This window comes from Primulina eburnea, chromosome 15 (genome assembly GCF_022965805.1).
Source record: "Primulina eburnea isolate SZY01 chromosome 15, ASM2296580v1, whole genome shotgun sequence".
Classification (NCBI taxonomy): domain Eukaryota; kingdom Viridiplantae; phylum Streptophyta; class Magnoliopsida; order Lamiales; family Gesneriaceae; genus Primulina; species Primulina eburnea.
Genome location: NC_133115.1, coordinates 3,387,199 through 3,405,878, shown reverse-complemented (window position 1 = coordinate 3,405,878; position 18,680 = coordinate 3,387,199). Strand labels below are relative to the sequence as shown.

The 18,680-nt window shown below is 36.6% G+C and overlaps 3 protein-coding genes across 4 annotated transcripts; 2 read left to right on the top strand and 1 right to left on the bottom strand.

Annotated features, from left to right (window-relative positions):
* Positions 1–3,824: 3,824 nt before the first annotated feature.
* LOC140813867 (26S proteasome regulatory subunit S10B homolog B-like) lies at positions 3,825–7,199 on the bottom strand. Of its 2 annotated transcripts, XM_073172647.1 has the most exons (10): positions 7,022–7,199; positions 6,175–6,294; positions 5,779–5,915; positions 5,525–5,686; positions 5,358–5,444; positions 5,168–5,254; positions 4,932–5,069; positions 4,635–4,826; positions 4,447–4,545; positions 3,825–4,110 (listed from the first exon to the last, which is right to left on the bottom strand). In XM_073172647.1, the coding sequence occupies exons 1-10, from the start codon at positions 7,122–7,124 to the stop codon at positions 4,036–4,038; spliced, it is 1,200 nt and encodes a 399-aa protein (XP_073028748.1). In that variant the 5' UTR covers positions 7,125–7,199; the 3' UTR covers positions 3,825–4,035. The 2 variants fall into 2 exon arrangements, with proteins under 2 accessions (XP_073028748.1, XP_073028749.1); XM_073172648.1 differs by lacking the exon at positions 6,175–6,294.
* A 1,519-nt stretch (positions 7,200–8,718) lies between these two features.
* LOC140813866 (probable receptor-like protein kinase At2g21480) lies at positions 8,719–12,016 on the top strand. Its single transcript, XM_073172646.1, has 2 exons — positions 8,719–9,776; positions 10,093–12,016. The coding sequence occupies exons 1-2, from the start codon at positions 8,838–8,840 to the stop codon at positions 11,800–11,802; spliced, it is 2,649 nt and encodes an 882-aa protein (XP_073028747.1). The 5' UTR covers positions 8,719–8,837; the 3' UTR covers positions 11,803–12,016.
* Positions 12,017–13,591: 1,575 nt separating this feature from the next.
* On the top strand, positions 13,592–18,199 carry LOC140813640 (chromatin remodeling protein SHL-like). Its single transcript, XM_073172248.1, has 5 exons — positions 13,592–13,756; positions 13,977–14,322; positions 15,261–15,329; positions 17,269–17,404; positions 17,835–18,199. The coding sequence occupies exons 1-5, from the start codon at positions 13,684–13,686 to the stop codon at positions 17,859–17,861; spliced, it is 651 nt and encodes a 216-aa protein (XP_073028349.1). The 5' UTR covers positions 13,592–13,683; the 3' UTR covers positions 17,862–18,199.
* The last annotated feature ends 481 nt before the right edge of the window (positions 18,200–18,680 follow it).

Genomic DNA, 18,680 nt, shown 5'->3' with positions numbered 1-18,680 from the left:
AGTTGTCTACAGGCCTACTCAAAACCTGGAACTGGGCCAAGAAAGTTCCTAAAAATATATCACATTCAATATGTGATTGAAACATTCTTTATGGTGGTTAATTCCTAGCGCCCACTTTACATGAACCATGTGATCTACTTGTGCAATGACTTGAAACTCTCTTATGGTCTGGACTCCAAATCAGGCGATAACCAAAAAAACAAACACTTGTGATAATATTAAGGAATTTCGCTCTGACAATGCCAATGAACTTGAATTTACTGAAATTTTCAATCAGAATGGAGTAATACATCGATATTCTTGAGCCTATCTTCCACAACAAAATTCCTTAGTAGAAAGAAAGCACCAACATTTTCCCAATGTTTCTTGTGTTACGTATTTTCAGTCTAGAGTTCCTACTCGCTTCTGGATTGACTGCATTTTGACAGCAACTCACCTTATTAATCTCGTACCCCTTCCAAGTTACTATCACATAAGTCTCCATTTGAGTGTCTACATAAGAAATCTGTCTATTACACGACGTTTAGGGTATTCGGATGCTTGGTCTTTTTCTTCTACTGTTTCAGTTCATCGCACTACGTTCCAGCCTCATGCCATAGTTTGTGTCTTCCTCGGTTATCCTATGGGTATGAAGCTTATAAGCCTCTTGATGTCGAAACGAGAGAAACTTTTGTTTCTCTTGAAATGATATTCAAGAAGATATATTTCCATTCTACTCACGTATTCCTGATCCTGCCATCCTAGATTCATTTTCTGAATTTGTTATTCCTCATTCCCAAAATGATATTTCTGATATTGCCATTCCCTCTCCTGCACCGACTACACGAACACTTGACCCCTTACCTTCTTGTGATGCCCCAGTTCGTCGTTCTTTTCGAAACTCGAGGTCGCCACTTTATACTCTGAAATTTGATTTTGAACTCATCACCCCATGAGTTTCCAGAACCTCGTACTTTATATCCTTTGTCCAACCACATCTCTTATGCTTCCTTATCACTTTCTAAATTGAATGCTATGGTGGCTAATAATACTTGGACTGTGGTTTCACTTCCTCACAGTAAGCACTCCATTGGTTTCAAATGGGTTTACAAACTCAAATATAATTTCTATAGGGTGAAATTGAATGGCACAAGGCGTTGATTTCGTCGAAACGTTTTCACCGGTTGCAAAGCTTGTCGTTGTGAAGGTTCTTTTATCCTTAGTTGCCATTCAAAAAATGAACTTGGTCCAACTGGATGTCAATAATACATTTTACATGGCGATTTGTTTGAAGACGTGTCACGTCCTGGGATGCATAACATGAACATCAGCAATGTTTTTGAAATGCAATAATTAAATAGATCAAGAACACTAAACATTAACAATATTTTTATTCTAAAATAAATTTATTCAACAAGTTCATAGTCTTACAAACCAATGACAAAAAGAACAAATCCTATGTTCAACTTATTCGAATAAATATCAACATTACACAAAAAATTATAAATTTTCTAGCCAAATCACCATCATCAAAATTCAACCGATTCTTGCTCTTCTATCTCATTCTCTTTGAATTACGGCAATTTGATATCAACCAGAAATTTAATAATTGAGTTTGTTATTTTAAATTCCTAGACAATGCCAAGGTTATAATTAAGACTAAACAAAAAAAGATAAGAGATTATTATCCTAACTTCCAAATATATGTACCTGATGCCACGAGTACATTTCTCCCTCTTGTGTTCTCAACTGAATTTGGAACAATAAGGGGACACGTCTCACTCCCTTAATTCCAATGATATTATCCACCGAATCCTAGGCTCGGTTATCCTATCACCATCTATTCAAATTTTGACTATTCTTATCATTACTAGTTACAATCTTAAATTAATAAAATTTAATCCCGATCTTACTTCGAATTACTGAATCAAAATTCAATCTACTTAAGATAAACTTAAATTTCTTATCAAGATCATGAACCTTGAGCTCTGATACCATTAAAATGTCACGTCCCGAGATACATGGCATGAACATCATCAATTTTCTTAAAATGCAATGATTAAATAGACTAAGAACACTATGTCTTAACAACATTTTTATTCTAAAATAAATTTGTTTAACAAGTTCATTGTCTTACAAATCAATGACAAAAAGAACAAATCCATTATTCAACTTATTCGAACAAATATCAACACTACATAAAGTAATTATAAAATTTCTAGCCAAATCACCATCTCCAAAATTCAGCCGATTCTTGCTCTTCTATCTCATTCTCATCTGAAATGACATGTAAGGGATGAGTGATATAGTCGTCACTCAGTAATTGGAGGAGTATATCTTCAAGTTTAAAAAAAACACATTTAATATTTTACTTATGACTAGATCATATATTTAAAACTTATTCACGAGTAGATCTAAAACAAAAAACAATAAACGTCAAATATCTGGCTTAACTCTCCATATAGGATCATAGTATTTTGAGAGAATTAATTTTTTAACGTAGTGTAGAATGAGAAAGATGAAGGATTATAAGTTTTATATACCTAGGATAAAGTTGGTCCGATGTTGTAATTGGGCTCAAGAGCTTGGGCCTCATTAGACGTCTACATGGACCTCCCTCTTGGTTACAAGTGTACCAGCATCTCCTCTTCTGGTCGTGGAAAATTAGTTTGTAAATTACAAAATTCTATCTTTGGACTCAAGCAAGGCCAAAGGTACTCCATGTTCTAATCTTATCTCTTGAGCTTGGGTTCACTCAATCTAAGTCCGATCATTCCTTGCAGATGCTTCACAATACAAAAATTGGTAGGCTCTTATTATCACAATTTCACGTCCAGATATTACGTTTGTTGTACACATATTAAGTCAATTTGTTGCTCATCCAGGAACTCCTCACCTCCTCCGCTACCTCACGCGAACTCCAGACGTAGATTAGGGCTCTTGTTCTGACTAACGGAGGTCTACTACAGGCTTCTGTGTATTCCTTGGTAATTCCTCAGTCTCTTGGAAATCTAACAAGCAAACTAACATTGAATGTTCCTCTACCGACACGGAATATCGCGCAATGGCTATAACAGCTAGTAGTGAGTTAGTGTGGCTCCAACAACTTTTATTGGATTTTTTAATTTCAGCTAATTCACCCACTTTATTGTTTTGTGATAACCAAAACCGCTCTTCAATCCAACGTTTAATAAACTGCACGAAACATATCGAGATTGACATTCACTTAATTCGTGATAAGGTTGCTGCCGGTTCTATCAAGCTGATGCATGTGCGTTCTCAACATCAACTCGCAGACATTTTCACTAAACCTTTCCCTTCCCGAGTCCTCGATAAAGTAGTACTGTCCAAGAGGGCCATTCGTGATATCCATTGTCCATCTTGAGGGAGCGTTCGACATCTATTCAACAGATGTCATCAAGCTTCGTTACTTTGTCACCAATTAGTTAATGAAAGCTCATGAATTTAGTAGATAGTAGTTGGCCGAAACACTTTATATTTACAATAGTCGTCGGTACTTGAATTGTATTCCACTTTTGTCTTCTTCTCTGATAACTAGAATACATATATTTCATTATCCAATTCATGTTAATCTTCGATGTTTGATTCATAAATATTAATAATGACGAATAGGCTGCGAAAATAATCGATTGCTCTACCAACCTTTAAGTCTTGTGAACCTAAGCATTTTTTGTTCCAATGAAACATCCGGAATTGTTTTCCCTATCAGCAACGATTGCATCTGCACCATATCCACCTAAATCAATCTTGTTTACTGTGTGTAATTAGAAAATATTAGCTACTTGTTGATTCTCTGAGCATTAAGGTTTCTCAGCACACGATAATTCTCAAGATGAAATGATCCCACAGTACCTTCCAAAAGCATTTTGGTAGCTTAAAACAATTCATTGTAAATAAAAATGAATGAAGGTAAATTTAATGGGCGGTACACAGATCCAGGAAACCATTCATTTTAAAGATCAAGTATTCCGCAAAGCAGTTGGTATAGAGCACAGCTGGAGCGATGATACCACTTAAAGAGTCTCCTTCGTGCTCCTACTCTTTACCAAAATCAGTGTTATAGTGCGCACTTGATTCAAGCTTCTTAGCTTCATTCAGTTTCCTCACAGCCTAAATTAACATAGAAGCATAGTAATAAACAGACTATACGAATTAATGCAGAACTTATGAATGCAACGGGGAGTTTTTCATCTTTCGGAACCCAAACTTTAGGGGATAAAAAACAAGAGAAGCTATAGTTGAGAAAAAGTTGAAATAAATAAAAATCGTAAACTAATATAAAATGGGAGGATGGGATATTTTAGGAAAAACCAAAAAGGCGTCACAAAAAGCTTAAATAGGTATAGAAACTGATGAATTCCACTTGCATGAGAGATTTTTAGTAAATTAAAAGGCTATATAATTGCGTACGATTTATTTTCATATTTCAAATGGAGGTGTTTTTACCTTCATGAAATCTTCATGGATGACATAATCGCGCTCTGCACGAATTGCTGACATCCCAGCTTCAGTGCAAATGTTACGAAGATCAGCTCCATTGAAACCCTGGAGCAACAGGTCAATAATATAGCGTTACGTTGAAAATATTCAGAAAAAATAGAAAAAAAGATTATATCAGCACATCCTTAGCTTACCTCAGCAAGTTTCACAACAGCCTCATAATCTATTTCTCCATGTTTTGCTATCCCAGCTGCATGGATCTTAAGAATTTCCATTCTCGACTGCTCATTGGGCAATGGTATTTCAATTTTCCTATCCAATCGGCCAGGACGAAGAAGTGCAGGATCCAGAACATCAGGTCTGTTTGTCGCCATTATCATTTTAACCTACACATGTCATTCAAGAATGTCAATGGTTACCTTTGGTTTTTCTCAAGTAGCAATGAAATGAAACCAAAGAAACTTGCTTCTAAGGTCAATATCAAACTAAACCTTTCCAAGCTGATCGAACCCATCAAGCTGGTTCAGCAATTCCATAAGCGTCCTTTGAATCTCACGGTCAGCACTTGTCCCTTCACTGAAACGACGCCCACCAATGGCATCAATCTCATCCATAAAAATAATGCATGGCTACATATGAAGGAAGCGATCATCTTTTACATGGATCAAATTTGGTTAATCAAACTCCTAAATAAAAGCCAAAAGTTGGAATTGAATCAAATCTTCACCTGATGTTCACGGGCATAACCAAACATTTCCCTAATCAATCTTGCGCTCTCACCAATATACTTGTCAATTATTGCACTTGATACAACCTGAATAAGTACAAATTTATGATTCCAAATTTCCAAGATAACAAAAGGTTGAAGATAAGCATAGTATGACTCATGACTGTATGAGAGAACACTATGTTCTCACCTTTAAGAAATTAGCATCTATGTTGCTAGCAATCGCTCTGGCCAACAATGTCTTTCCAGTTCCAGGAGGTCCATACAGAAGTACACCCTGAAAATATCCATGTGATTGATGAACTCAAAAACCAAATAAACATGAAACTCATCCACAGAGTGACAACAAATAGTTACCTTGGGAGGTTTAATGCCAACCCTTAGGAATAGTTCAGGGTTCATTAAAGGTAATTCTATAGATTCTCTCAGTTCTCGAATTTGATCTGAAAGACCACCCACAGCAGAATAACTCACATTTCCAGGATCTTCATGAAGCATATTATATACAACTGGATCAACCTGAGTCACACAAAGTTGAGTTGACTAATCAACCTGAAACATAGCCAGCAGCCAGCCAAAACCAAGAACTTGTGTCTAGCACATCCATGTACCTCACGAGGAAGCGCTCGCATGATTGTGAGTGTGGTCATATCAAGAACAACCCTTGTGCCTGCTGTAAGTTTCTCTTTATCAACCTTATTGCGGCAGCCCACCACATACCTTGGTCCGCTGCTGGCTTTCACAATCACTGAACGGATAACAAACAATGTCTATGAGCAGTCCAAATAAGAAAATAACAAAGAAAGGCCCAAAAAATCCTGATAAATGAAAAAAATCGGTTAAAGTCAGGAGCAATCTGTGATGTAAGAACCATTTGTAATTATTATCGAATTACCAACAAATGGGTGAAAAACATCAAAAAGATGGAACGGTATTGTGCTGTCACAATAAAATTCAAAAGCAACGACCATTTCCAAAAATTAGAATAAAAGAAAGAGACCCCATACAGCGTTCATTGTCCAAAGGCCTCAGAACTTCCCCTATGATCTGCCCGACACTCTGGAGTGACTTCAAATCATCTTCTGTTTTTGCATATTCCTTCTTTGTAGATCTCAAATTCTCCCGTACTACAGTAATGACAACAGTCATTTAGTCACTGTTTTTTGTAAACAATCTTCAATAAAAAACAAGATAAGGCAAAAACTTGCAAAGCTAGTCGTCTGATATATCGTAAGTAATGAGGTACTACTCTCATAAATTGAGAGCTATGAAACTCGAACTGTATGAAGCACCGAATATATACAGATGGGATCAACACTCCTACCACCCAAAACCAACCAGTCTCATCAACATGTGAATATGACATTTTAATCTATTAATTACAAACCTTTCTCCTGGAAAGCCAAGGAAGTAGTTGGCCACACTGGTAAAAAAATCTCAATGCAGGTAGAGATTACACAAATGAACTACAATTACAGATCTAAGTTTCATGACTAATGAGTGAGAAACCTCAATCTAGCTCAGCAGCATCATATAACCAGATTCCATAACCAGCATAAAACGTAAAATCTTAAACCTCAAACCAGTAAATTCACGATTTCCAAATAAAAACCCTAAAACGCACTGAACTGAATGTAGCTAGATTCATGTTATTGAAAATAAACCCTAACACCACAACATTAGATTGCAGGAAAACTCTCTTAAATAACAATATATACATCAAACAAACACCTCTTAACAATTTCATAATAGCACAATGCCAAATAAATCAATAAAAAATCAGCTCTACCCGAACGAAATGATGTTAAATTACTAAAAAAAAACGTAGCAAATTAGGTTTTAAGAGAGAAAAACCGGATCGAACGCGGCCTTCGAGTTCTTTATGATGAAGAAGCTTTTTCCGATAATCCGCTATCGCCGATTTACGGCGGCCTCCGTCGTCGCTCTCGCTTGCCATTGCCGCTCTCTTCTTTCTTCCTGTTCGAGTAAACAAACTGTCTCCTGTGGTGAGCAGCAGATGATTCAGCTTGCTGTGCACGTAAAGGTGCAGTTCTGTACTGTTGAATTATGGAGATTTGGGCCTACATCAGAGGAAGCCCATTATACGGCCCAATTTAAAATTTGGACTTGACCATCTAAATAAGAGCATTGCCCTACGTGGGCCTTAGATCGACCAAGATAACCCAAATACCGACTAGACATGCACAAAGTAACAAAAGCAATCTTGTTAAATCTAATTAATGAGCATCACATATATAAATTTCACGAATATGTGTAGGTAATATTGGTCGTGTAAGTGGACTTATTTTGTATTTTGATCCAAGTAGTCCAAGTTTGATTTTAATATAGTAATTTTGATGTTTTATAATACTTATTTTACCAGTACTGAAATTACATTAGTTATTGTCGATATCTAATTAGATAATTCACGTCATGTCGACGTTCTATTAATATTTGTGTAAAGTTTATATGGATTAAAAAATGCGGATCCATGTGTTTTTACAAGTGAATTTATTTTGATGGATCTAAAAATGTATGTGATCAATGACATGTTTAATTTGATATAATTTAAAGTTAGTTCAAATTTTGAACTATAGAATCTAGATGTGATCACGGTGCGGTTTTGCGGTTTTTTTTTTTAAAAATCAACCGAATTGTCATATGCAGTCGGTTAGTATTTTAAAAAATAATAGCGGTTTTACATGTAGAATTAATCTTACGGTTTTGATTGGTTGCGGTCGGTTTACGGTTTTTTTAAAATGAAAAATATTAGAATATATATTATAATTTATTTGAAAACAACAATAATATAGTGTCTTTAAATTTAAAATATAGTTCAAATCATGTAAATATAAAACTAGATAAAACAATAATCAAGATTCAAAACTAACTTAATAATTTAACAACACGTGGACAACAAAAATGACATTTATACTATTTTATCTTTTTTTACTTTCAAAATTCAAGCAAAATATTGTGGTAAAATAAATAAATACCATGACAAAATATTAATATGAAGAATAATTAAGAAGAAGATAAGTTTACTCTGTAGAAGTAATAATTTTGAAGATAGTTGAGATATAATGAATGACGAATTCTTTAATTGAATATGTTGTTTAAAAATTATTATAATCCTATGCCAAGTATTATTACAAGCGGTTTAAGCGGTACGGTTTGACGCGGTTCTTGGGAAAAAAAATAACCGAACTACGTATGCGGTACGATTTATGATTACTATTTTCAATCGCTGTTTTTATAAAAATTAAAAAAAACGGTACGATACAATTCCATCAGAAATTCGATTGGTTAATAAAAAAATTTGGTCACCCGGAGTAGAATCCATGAAAGGATAAGAGGAGAATGAATAGGTGATCATTGACTAGTCATTGTTTGAATAAATAGATGCTCCTCCAACCTTCCAATATTTGTTGCCAAAGATAGGCACCAAAAGCTCAAACGAAGCCTCCCTCTACCCCACAATCATCCGACAACATTGGATATCACAAAATGAGTTCGAATTGAACATTAATTTCCTCAAAAAAAAAAAACATTAGAAAAATAATAACAAAAAAAGGTTCAGAAAATCAACGCAATGCCTATATCTTTCTCCCACATTCTTCCATAGTCATTCCTTAGAAAATTTCATCCTCCCAGGAGGGCAGCTGCAGATATGGAAAACACATATCCACGGCGGTGTATCGCCTATCTCCGCCACCAGCCACTGTCTTCCGCCGTGGCAATCCTCCTGGTTCTTTCAACCTTCATGTCAAACGGTGTCGTCTCAACTCACGCCGCAAGAATCAATGCCCCTGCAAAATCAGACTCGTTCACCCCACCGGACAATTACCTCCTCGACTGCGGCAGCTCCGCAGCCACAACCCTTCCCGGGAAACGTGTTTTCCTTGGCGATCAAGAAACCAGCAACTACTTATCCTACAATGGCCTCGATGTCCAAGTTTCCGCGCCCGCCACAGATTTCCCAGCAGCCCCATCACCGATTTACCTCTCCGCCAAAGTTTTCGAGACCGAAGCTACCTACACTTTCCATGCCTCACGGCCCGGCTGGCATTGGGTCCGGCTCCACTTCGCCCCCGTCCCGAACAACGAAAAGGACCTGCAAAACGCAAAATTCCAAGTAAAAACCAGCAACAACCTCGTACTGATTCACGAATTCAAGCTCCCGGAAAATCAAACGTGGGAATTCAGAGAATTCCTCGTCAATGTAACCACGGAACGGTTCTCTCTAACCTTCGAGCCATCTCAAGGCGGCTTGGCTTACATCAACGCTATAGAGTTCGTTTCAGCGCCGGATATTTTGCTCGGCGATGTGGCCACCGCCGTATCTCCAAAAGGCGATTACTCGGGGCTTATGAAAAACGCATATCAAACGGTGTATCGACTCAATGTCGGCGGCCCCGTGATCACGGCTCAAAACGACACGTTAGGAAGAACGTGGGACTCGGATGAGCCGTACCTGGAGCCGAAAGTCGTGGGGAGCGACGTATCTGTGGACCCAAGCGTGATAACGTATCCTGATGGTGAGTCACCGCTGATTGCGCCGCCGGTGGTTTACGCCACCGCGACCCAAATGGCCGACGCCAATGTTCAGGTGAGTGACGCTGATTTTCTTGCGAGAACAAATTTTTCTCTTTAAATAGTTAGAAAAATATTTCAATCCACGTTTCAAGAAATAACATATTTTACTAAAATTCAACATATTCGATTATCAAATATCGTAAAATAACTTATGGCAGGTGTAGAAAATTTGAATCAGATATGTATTGAACGATGATGTTGAGAAATTTACAATTGGTAAAAATTCATTTTTGAGAAAATTATTCATTTGGGAATGAAGAATAAATTTTAGAAACCAGTACAAAACATTACATCAGTTTTCTTGCATCTAACAAAATTTTCATATCCAGGTTCCTAATTTCAACATCACATGGAAAATGAGCATTGATACTTCGTTCCAATATCTCGTTCGATTACACTTTGCAGACATAGTGAGCAAATCTCCAAACGACCTATACTTTAATGTGTATATCAACGGTAAGCCGAGTATCACGGGGCTTGATTTATCCACCGAAGCAGGCGGATTAACAGCAGCCTATTATGCCGATTTTGTCCTGAACTCATCCATGGTCACGGGTTTCGACCCATTGACAGTTCAAGTAGGCCCGATGGGGGAAAACGCCGGTACCAAAAACGCCCTTCTCAATGGTCTAGAGATCTTGAAGATGAACAATTCTGTTGGAAGTCTTGATGGAGAATTTGGTGTCAATGGGGAGAAGGCAGATGGTAATAGCCAAGTTAAAGGCACAGTGGCAGCCGTTGGATTTGCCATGATGTTTGGTGCGTTCGTTGGATTGGGTGCAATGGCTGTGAAATGGCAAAAAAGACCTCAAGATTGGCAGAAAAGGAACAGTTTCTCCTCTTGGTTGCTACCAGTTCATGCAGGGGATACAAGCTTTATGTCGAGCAGCAAGACTTCTTTGGGGTCTCGAAAAAGCCAGTTCTTTTCGTCTACTACTGGTTTAGGCAGGTACTTCTCATTCTATGAGTTGCAAGAAGCCACCAAGAATTGGGATCCCAGCGCAATTATAGGCGTTGGAGGATTCGGGAACGTTTATCTTGGAGTGATCGACGATCGCACGAAAGTAGCTGTGAAACGAGGCAACCCACAATCGGAGCAAGGGCTCAACGAGTTCCAGACTGAGATTCAGATGCTTTCGAAACTAAGGCATCGTCATCTGGTCTCGTTGATTGGTTATTGCGACGAAAACTCGGAGATGATTCTCGTGTACGAGTTCATGTCGAATGGACCATTCAGAGACCACCTGTACGGTAAGAACTTGCCCCCTATATCGTGGAAACAGAGGCTCGAAGTCTGTATTGGGGCAGCTAGGGGGCTACATTACCTTCACACTGGTGCCGCACAAGGGATCATTCACCGCGATGTGAAAACAACCAATATTTTGTTAGACGACAACTTCATCGCCAAGATGGCTGATTTCGGGCTGTCCAAGGACGTGAACACAGAGCAAACACACGTCAGCACGGCGGTGAAGGGTAGCTTCGGGTACTTGGACCCTGAGTACTTCCGGAAGCAGCAACTTACGGATAAATCAGATGTGTACTCATTCGGTGTCGTCCTCTTGGAAGCATTGTGCACACGTCCCGCCATCGACCCTGCCTTACCCAGAGAGCAAGTGAACTTGGCAGAATGGGCGATGCAGTGGAAGAGAAAAGGGCTATTAGAGAAGATCATCGATCCCACATTGGTTGGTCATATCAACCCCGAGTCAATGAATAAACTTGCTGAGGCAGCCGAGAAATGTTTAGCCGAATACGGTGTCGACAGGCCTACTATGGGGGATGTGCTGTGGAATCTGGAGTACGCTTTGCAGCTGCAAGAAAACTGGTCACAGGGTAACAATGGCGAAGAAAATAGGGTGTTTTCGAGCCCGCCTTCTCCTCCTATCGTCATGCCTACTCCTCCAGCTGTTCCTACCTCGGATAATAGGCCAATTTCTACACCGGAGGATGGAAAAAGCTCTGCTGAAGTTCAAGTAATCGAGGAACATTCCGGAACTGCAATGTTTGCCCAATTTGCTGCACTCAATGGCCGTTGAATCACCTGTCTAAACGATGGATTGCCAAAAAAAAAATGGTTTCATGCAAAAATTGTTTAGAACCAATAATCTTGCATCATCCGTTTGTGTTCCATAAGCACACATCTTTGTTTTGGTGTATGTATCACCACTTTATGTAATATGTACCAGAAATTATAGTATAATTGTTTGAATATCTACATAATAAAAGAATAAAAGATCAAACGATTGTAAACACGATTTCATTTGTCATAATTGTTGATTTACTTTAATTGGTTTACCAAAAAAATCTTGGTAATTATTAATGGAGTGTTGGCAACAAACAACTTGTTTTTTAAAAAAAAAAACCAATTGAATTAAATATTTTTTAGAAATGAAGAAAAATTAGAAGTGAAATGGTTTGAAAATTTTTCATAAAAAAAAATTTAAAGTCAGAAGTGAGTATTGTTTGATATCATAATTATTCTTGTAGAAATGGAATCAACATTCTACAAGTTTTGCAAGAGCTTATTTAAGTGTTTCTCAGGTTCTACGTATAATTTCCAAACATTTCGATTGTTAGAAGGTTGGAAATATTTAAAATAAGTTCTTGTAAACCTTACCTTAATTTCAATTGAATTAAGCAGTAGTTTCCGCATATTTTGAATTTTAAAAAAACACAAAACTTATTTTTGAAATAAAAATTAAGAATCATTTTTTTATGATTGCAAACACTCTCTAAATCGAGTGGACTCATCATTCAAGATATTTTATTTATACAATTTGATATGTTAAACGATGTTAAAATTGTCTAATTTTCAAATATTGAATATGTTGGCGGGTATTTGCTTCACAAAAATAAAATTTATATGTTGCTAGATAAATAAAATATAAAACTTATTTTTTTTATATAAACTTATTTTTTATATATATATAATAATAATTTAAAATAGGGTAAACATGAGAGAAGAAGAAAAAAAGTCAGGGTGTCAATTTAGGAGGGTTGTGTACTTGTGTTGGGTCGGGTTGAGCAATATTATGTACTATTCAAAAATTGCTCAACCCGAACCCAACCTGAACCCGAGCCAACCCGAAAACTCTCGACCCGAACCTGAACCCGAATCAACCCGATCAACCCGTATAACCCGATTGTGAATTTTTAAAGAAAATTAAATAAAATTCAAATAATAATAATAATAATAATAATAATAATATTTTAATTTAAACCCATAATAACAAAATTTCTCTCGTATATATGATTTAAATTTGAAAGTCTAATCATAGAAAAATAAAGTATATTTACTAAATCAAATAAACAATTATTTAAAAAATAAAAAATGTTCAAAATAAATATTAAATTATGAAAATTTATGATATAAATATACAATAAATATTTTTTCAGATATAAAATATATAAAAAATGTAGACAATACTTATTAATTATATATTTTTTAAAAAATTTTAAATTTTCGGATCAACGAACCTAACCCAATTCGATCATTTTTCGGGTCAATTATCGTGTCCAACTCGATCTGACCCGAATTCGAAAACCTCAAACTCAAACATTATTTTTTTCAGATTGAACCATGTCCACTTGATAGATTGAAAAAAATACGGGCTGAAATTAATCCCATTGTATCATAATATATCCAATCAGGCATGCTCCGTACCATTTTTACTTTTTTGTCCCAAATTCACCTCCAAACTTCTTACAATTTTCAAATTTACCCTTACCGGAAATCAACGTCGAAACCCATAAATCAATCGCCACCGTTGAATTAAATCTAATGAGCGAAGCATTAAAAGATTTCTCAATTACATTAAAATAGAATTAAAAGCAGCGTTTTATCTTTTCTCCCTCGGCAATCTTCTTTACATGTATGTACACACTCTCTCCTCCACCACTTCTCCGCCGCATCGGACATGGCTAAACCCAAATCTGCGCGCCGTACTCTTGATTCCATCACTGTTAAGCACATCGGAAAAACTATTCGCCGTTAGTTTTATGATACTCCTCAAATTCTTATCTGAATTTGGTCTTAGCTGAGCTGCTTATCTGTCTGTTTCGTTCAGTTTCAAATTAGAGCTGTTCGTTAATTGATCAGTTCGATTTGTTTCTCGAATCGCAAGTTGTTAGCTCTGTTGTTTTTCTGCCTAAATTTGAGAGGTCGAATTTGGTGTTACTGACCTGTACAGTTATTTGTTTGTTTGTCCAGCTGGAGACTGTGTTTTAATGAGGCCTTCGGACTCGTCAAAGCCGTCGTACGTCGCGCGTGTGGAGAGGATCGAGGCGGACAGCCGCGGCGCGAATGTGAGGATCTATGTGAGGTGGTATTACCGGCCGGAGGAGTCTATCGGTGGCCGGCGGCAATTTCACAGCTTGAAAGAGGTGTTCTTGTCTGATCACTTTGATTATCAGAGCGTCGATACTGTTGAGGGGAAGTGCACAGTGCACAGCTTCAAGAGCTACACTAAGCTTGATGCCGTTGGGAATGACGATTTCTTCAGCCGTTTCGAGTACAATTCTTCTACTGGTGCCTTCAATCCCGACAGAGTTGCAGTGTAGGTTTATTCTTGGAGTACATCCTGTTTTGCCTGAGTTGAACTGTTGTATTCAAGGGGTTCCTGGTGAATTTTATGTAATTTGGACTTTGAAGGATATGTGAATCAATCAATATCACTAGTTTCTTAGAATTGACATTGGAACAATTGAGTAGTTGTTTTTAAAATTTATGTCATCACCTAATACAAGACTAGGGGAAGTTTTAGATATTTTGAAATATACCTGCCTTAAATGAAAAAATATATATTTTTGTTGAGAAGCTATAATATTTCTGGCTTGATTCTAAATCCATGCTTTAGTCATCACGTTATTTTAATAAAGATTCTTATTGGGTCTGAAAGTGTCCCTTTTTTTGGCTGCTTTTAACCATTTTCTGGTGTGAAAACTCTTAATGGAACAGAAACCGGAGTGTTAACTGGGAAGAGATAAATATAAAGTTGACTGATTGATTTTAATTGAATTGAGTAACTGAATATACTTCGATCGAGAAATTAGGACGCATCAGCACCTCCAATCTTTACCTGTGTCTAAAATTGTGGCTTTGTGTTGCTAAGTTCAATTGTACCGTGAGTAAAAACGTTGATTTCGCCTTTCGGGGAATACTGGGTTACGAGCTTTTTAATAGAAAGACGTTGATTAGGTACTGGAATGCTGTTAAGTTTTGCCTCAGCGGAAATTCAAGATGGTTGTTGGCATGGATGAAGCTTAACTATTACTCCTTGTCTGTGGCTAGCCAATTCTTTTTTGTTTCGCATGTGACAAATAAATGTGGGAACTTCAATTTGTGTCTTATGTTGGTGGACTGCAATATTTGCTTTCCTCTTTGCACTAAATAAGGTAGCATTTTAGTTTCTAGTATGTTAGTTTTAGTTATTGATCCGTGGCTAAGGTTTTTGCATTATTTTATTTAATTTTCCTTGTTGTTAAATGGATGCAGCTACTGTAAATGTGAGATGCCTTACAATCCTGACGATCTTATGGTTCAGTGTGAAGAATGCAGTGATTGGTGAGTCCACATACACCCCAAAATCAATTTATGTTGGTTATTTGGCTTGCACTTGTATTATAATATCTGATCTGCTTCATGCTGAGGAGAGATTCGTAATACAACAATATTCTGTGGATCTTCATTAAGATTTTAGTCACATTCTACTCGTTTTAGCTTCTGTTATATTGTGTCGAGCTAAAAACTACATTGTATGCATTTCTGTAAGGTTTAGAGATGTAATCGAGTCGAGCCGAGCCGAACTCTTGAATATTTGAGCTTGGTTTGTTTATAATCGAGCCGAGCTCGAGCTTTATTTAATGAATATATGCATGGCTCACGAGCTTATTCAAACTTTTGTCGAGCCTAAACAAGCTTAATAAATATGAATTATATATTTAAATTTTCATTAAATTAATTAAAAAATAAATTATATATTTAAAGAAATATATATTATTCTTATTAAATTTGAAATTTATTATAATAAATAAATTTAATAGATTTTTTTATATATTTCATAAATAATATGTAAAATCAATAAATCAAATATCAAAACTATTGTTTTTTCATCTAAAAGATTACTCATGAACTTACAAACGAACATGTTCACGAGCTAACGAGCCGAATACCGTAAAGCTTGAGTTTGGTTTGTTTATCTTAACGAGCCCTCATTAAACGAGCTCAAACGAGCTTTTATCGAATCGAGCTTCGAATAGCTCACAAACAGTTTAGTTCGTTTACATCCCTAGTAACGTTACACTATTTTGGATATGCAGCAGTTCATATAAAACTGGTATATTGTTCTGCTATGCTGGTTCCTTTCCTGGAATTTGGTTTACAGGTTGAGTCTTCTCCATAACTGTATGGCAGGTTTTATTCGTATTTAAATGTTTCCAAAGCGAGACACACATGTACGTGTTTGTTGTATATCTACCTGTAGAAACTTGTGTGTACCATGGGTTTCAGTAATGTTTTTCCTCGGTCTTAGTTTAGGCACGAAAAATTTCAAGTTGGCCGTTCTCGAACTTCATAGGTAAGACTGTCTTACACCTGTTTTGATGAAGCTCTCTGTTGTGTAAGGTCGTTTACTTTATTTTCAATTATTCAGGTTTTGTCTCTTTTTTTAAGAATTCACTTTCTGAATGACTTTCTCGGGCATTCAAATTTTGGTTGGCATTGCACTTTTTGATTATCCATTTTTGTTGTGGTACTTTTCCTATGATCGTCGGATGTCACTCTAGTTTGTTCATGTTGAAGTTGTTTTGTCACTTTATTCTCAGCTTTTTAATAAATTGTGGTTGAGCGACAATTATTCCGGCTTGTTCCTGATAAGTATGCCTTTCCTAATTCACAGACACATATGTTGTGTGACATCCCATTTCATAATGTAAAAAAAAATAAAATGAAAGAATACATATGCTTGACTGATTAAATATACTACCCACGCAAATAAATCCTTGGCAGCTCCATGAGGAATCCAACAGTTTTTAACATGAGTAAAACATAAATAGTGCTACTTTATCGTGAGGATGTAACTTGAAAGCATGCAACAAATTGTATTGATGTAATACATTCTAGAATGCTACCTCTGCATCCTTGTCCACAAGGAAGATCCATCCCTCATATATGTAGAAACAGGACGCACCCGAAGTAACAAATATAATTTCTGTTGCTTGCTATTGTGATTCCTGTTTATGGCTTCTGAACTTGGGTATCGGATTGCACGGGACAAAAAGCTGGTTTTAAAAATTTGCAGACTATATGTAGGATTATAGAGGTGTAAAGTATCGAGGCCATGTGATGATCCTAAGCAATTCTTGGGATCCATATCGCAGCGTCAATATGGATGCTGGCATTCTGTTAATGCTTCTAATCCTACACTGAACATTGTGCGTAGTGGATTCTTGAACCAAAAACCTTAATACATGGAAGTGAAATAAGCATTCTTGATCTTGTTCAGGTTCCATCCAATTTGTATAGACATGACGCCTGATGAAGCCAAAAGAATTGACCACTTTTTCTGTCATAATTGTTCGTCCGAGGATCAGAAGAAATTACATAACTCTCATGTTTCTACTAGACATGCTGATGCAAAGGTAATTCAGTCACTGCTGCAATCTTTGATCCCCTTGTAACTCTTGTAAAAAAACTCAGTTAAAGAACAGTATTCATGCCTTGATCAATCTCAGCAATTACGAATAGTTAAACGTAAGTGTACGACCTAGACTGAACAAGATGAGGATTATCTGTGGTAGCAGTTATAGACGACACTACCTCGGCTTGCCGGTAAAATACATTTTGGGATGATTTCATGTTAAAAAGCATTCCATCTTAATTGCAAGATCATTTAGATTCTGTAGGCGTGAAATATTTTTTAATCTTTGAAGTTGATAATATTTATATTACTTATTCCCAGGCAGACATCTGCTCACACGCAGCAACACATGCTTAGATCCTCAAATCTTGTATTGATAATTGCATTAGGTTTTCTGCATTTTCAAATATATGTCAATTTGGGTTTTTCAGGTAGATACAAAACGCCGCCGGAGGTGATAATATACGAACCTGTAAGTTCCCATAGGATGCAAACAAACACCAAGTCAGCAATGACAATGTGTCTCTATCTTGTTAGAACTTAGAAAGACGGTTAAACCTTGTTCTCATTTGAGGATGTGTTTGGTTGTGTGTAATTATGTAGATATGATCCCCCCACATTGTCTTATTTCACTTTTTAATCCAACTGTAACTCCAATGAAGTCATAGATGAAGGGTTCTGTGTTGTGTAGTATGCTTGGTGATTTGTTGTTTCTATGTATTAGTTGTTTATACAGGCAATGAGCAGCGCGTGTATATTTATGGATAGTTGGGTTTTTTTTCATGTTTATCTTCAATGTTTCAGAAATTAGGGTTTGCAAATGTCGAATTTTATATCAGGTATTGATCTCTCGTTCCCTTTGTTTTATTTACGTGAATTCTTCTTATTTATTTTTCTATAGAGCAAAATTTTAAAATGTGGATGTATGGACTCACACAGAAATCAGTGAGCATAATTCTGAGGTGTACCCACGTATTTTGATAAAATGACCGGGGGCTTGCTTTCTCAAGTGTCAAAATTAACGTTGTAAAAATAATTAGATTGTTCTCATGCAATCGACGGCTTCCGATAAGACAAGCACCGTTCATTAAACGAATTGAATACGTGAAAATGCAAGTGAAAAGATGTTTGGCGGCAGACCCATTGGATCGAATGGCAACTCATAAGAAATTTCTGTACCATTATTTAAAAAATCCCACCAGTTTAGCCCATCCATTATGGTACACTGTCTCCTTCGCCTTCAAATCAAGAGGGGAGAACCGAAAAAAGGGTCAAAA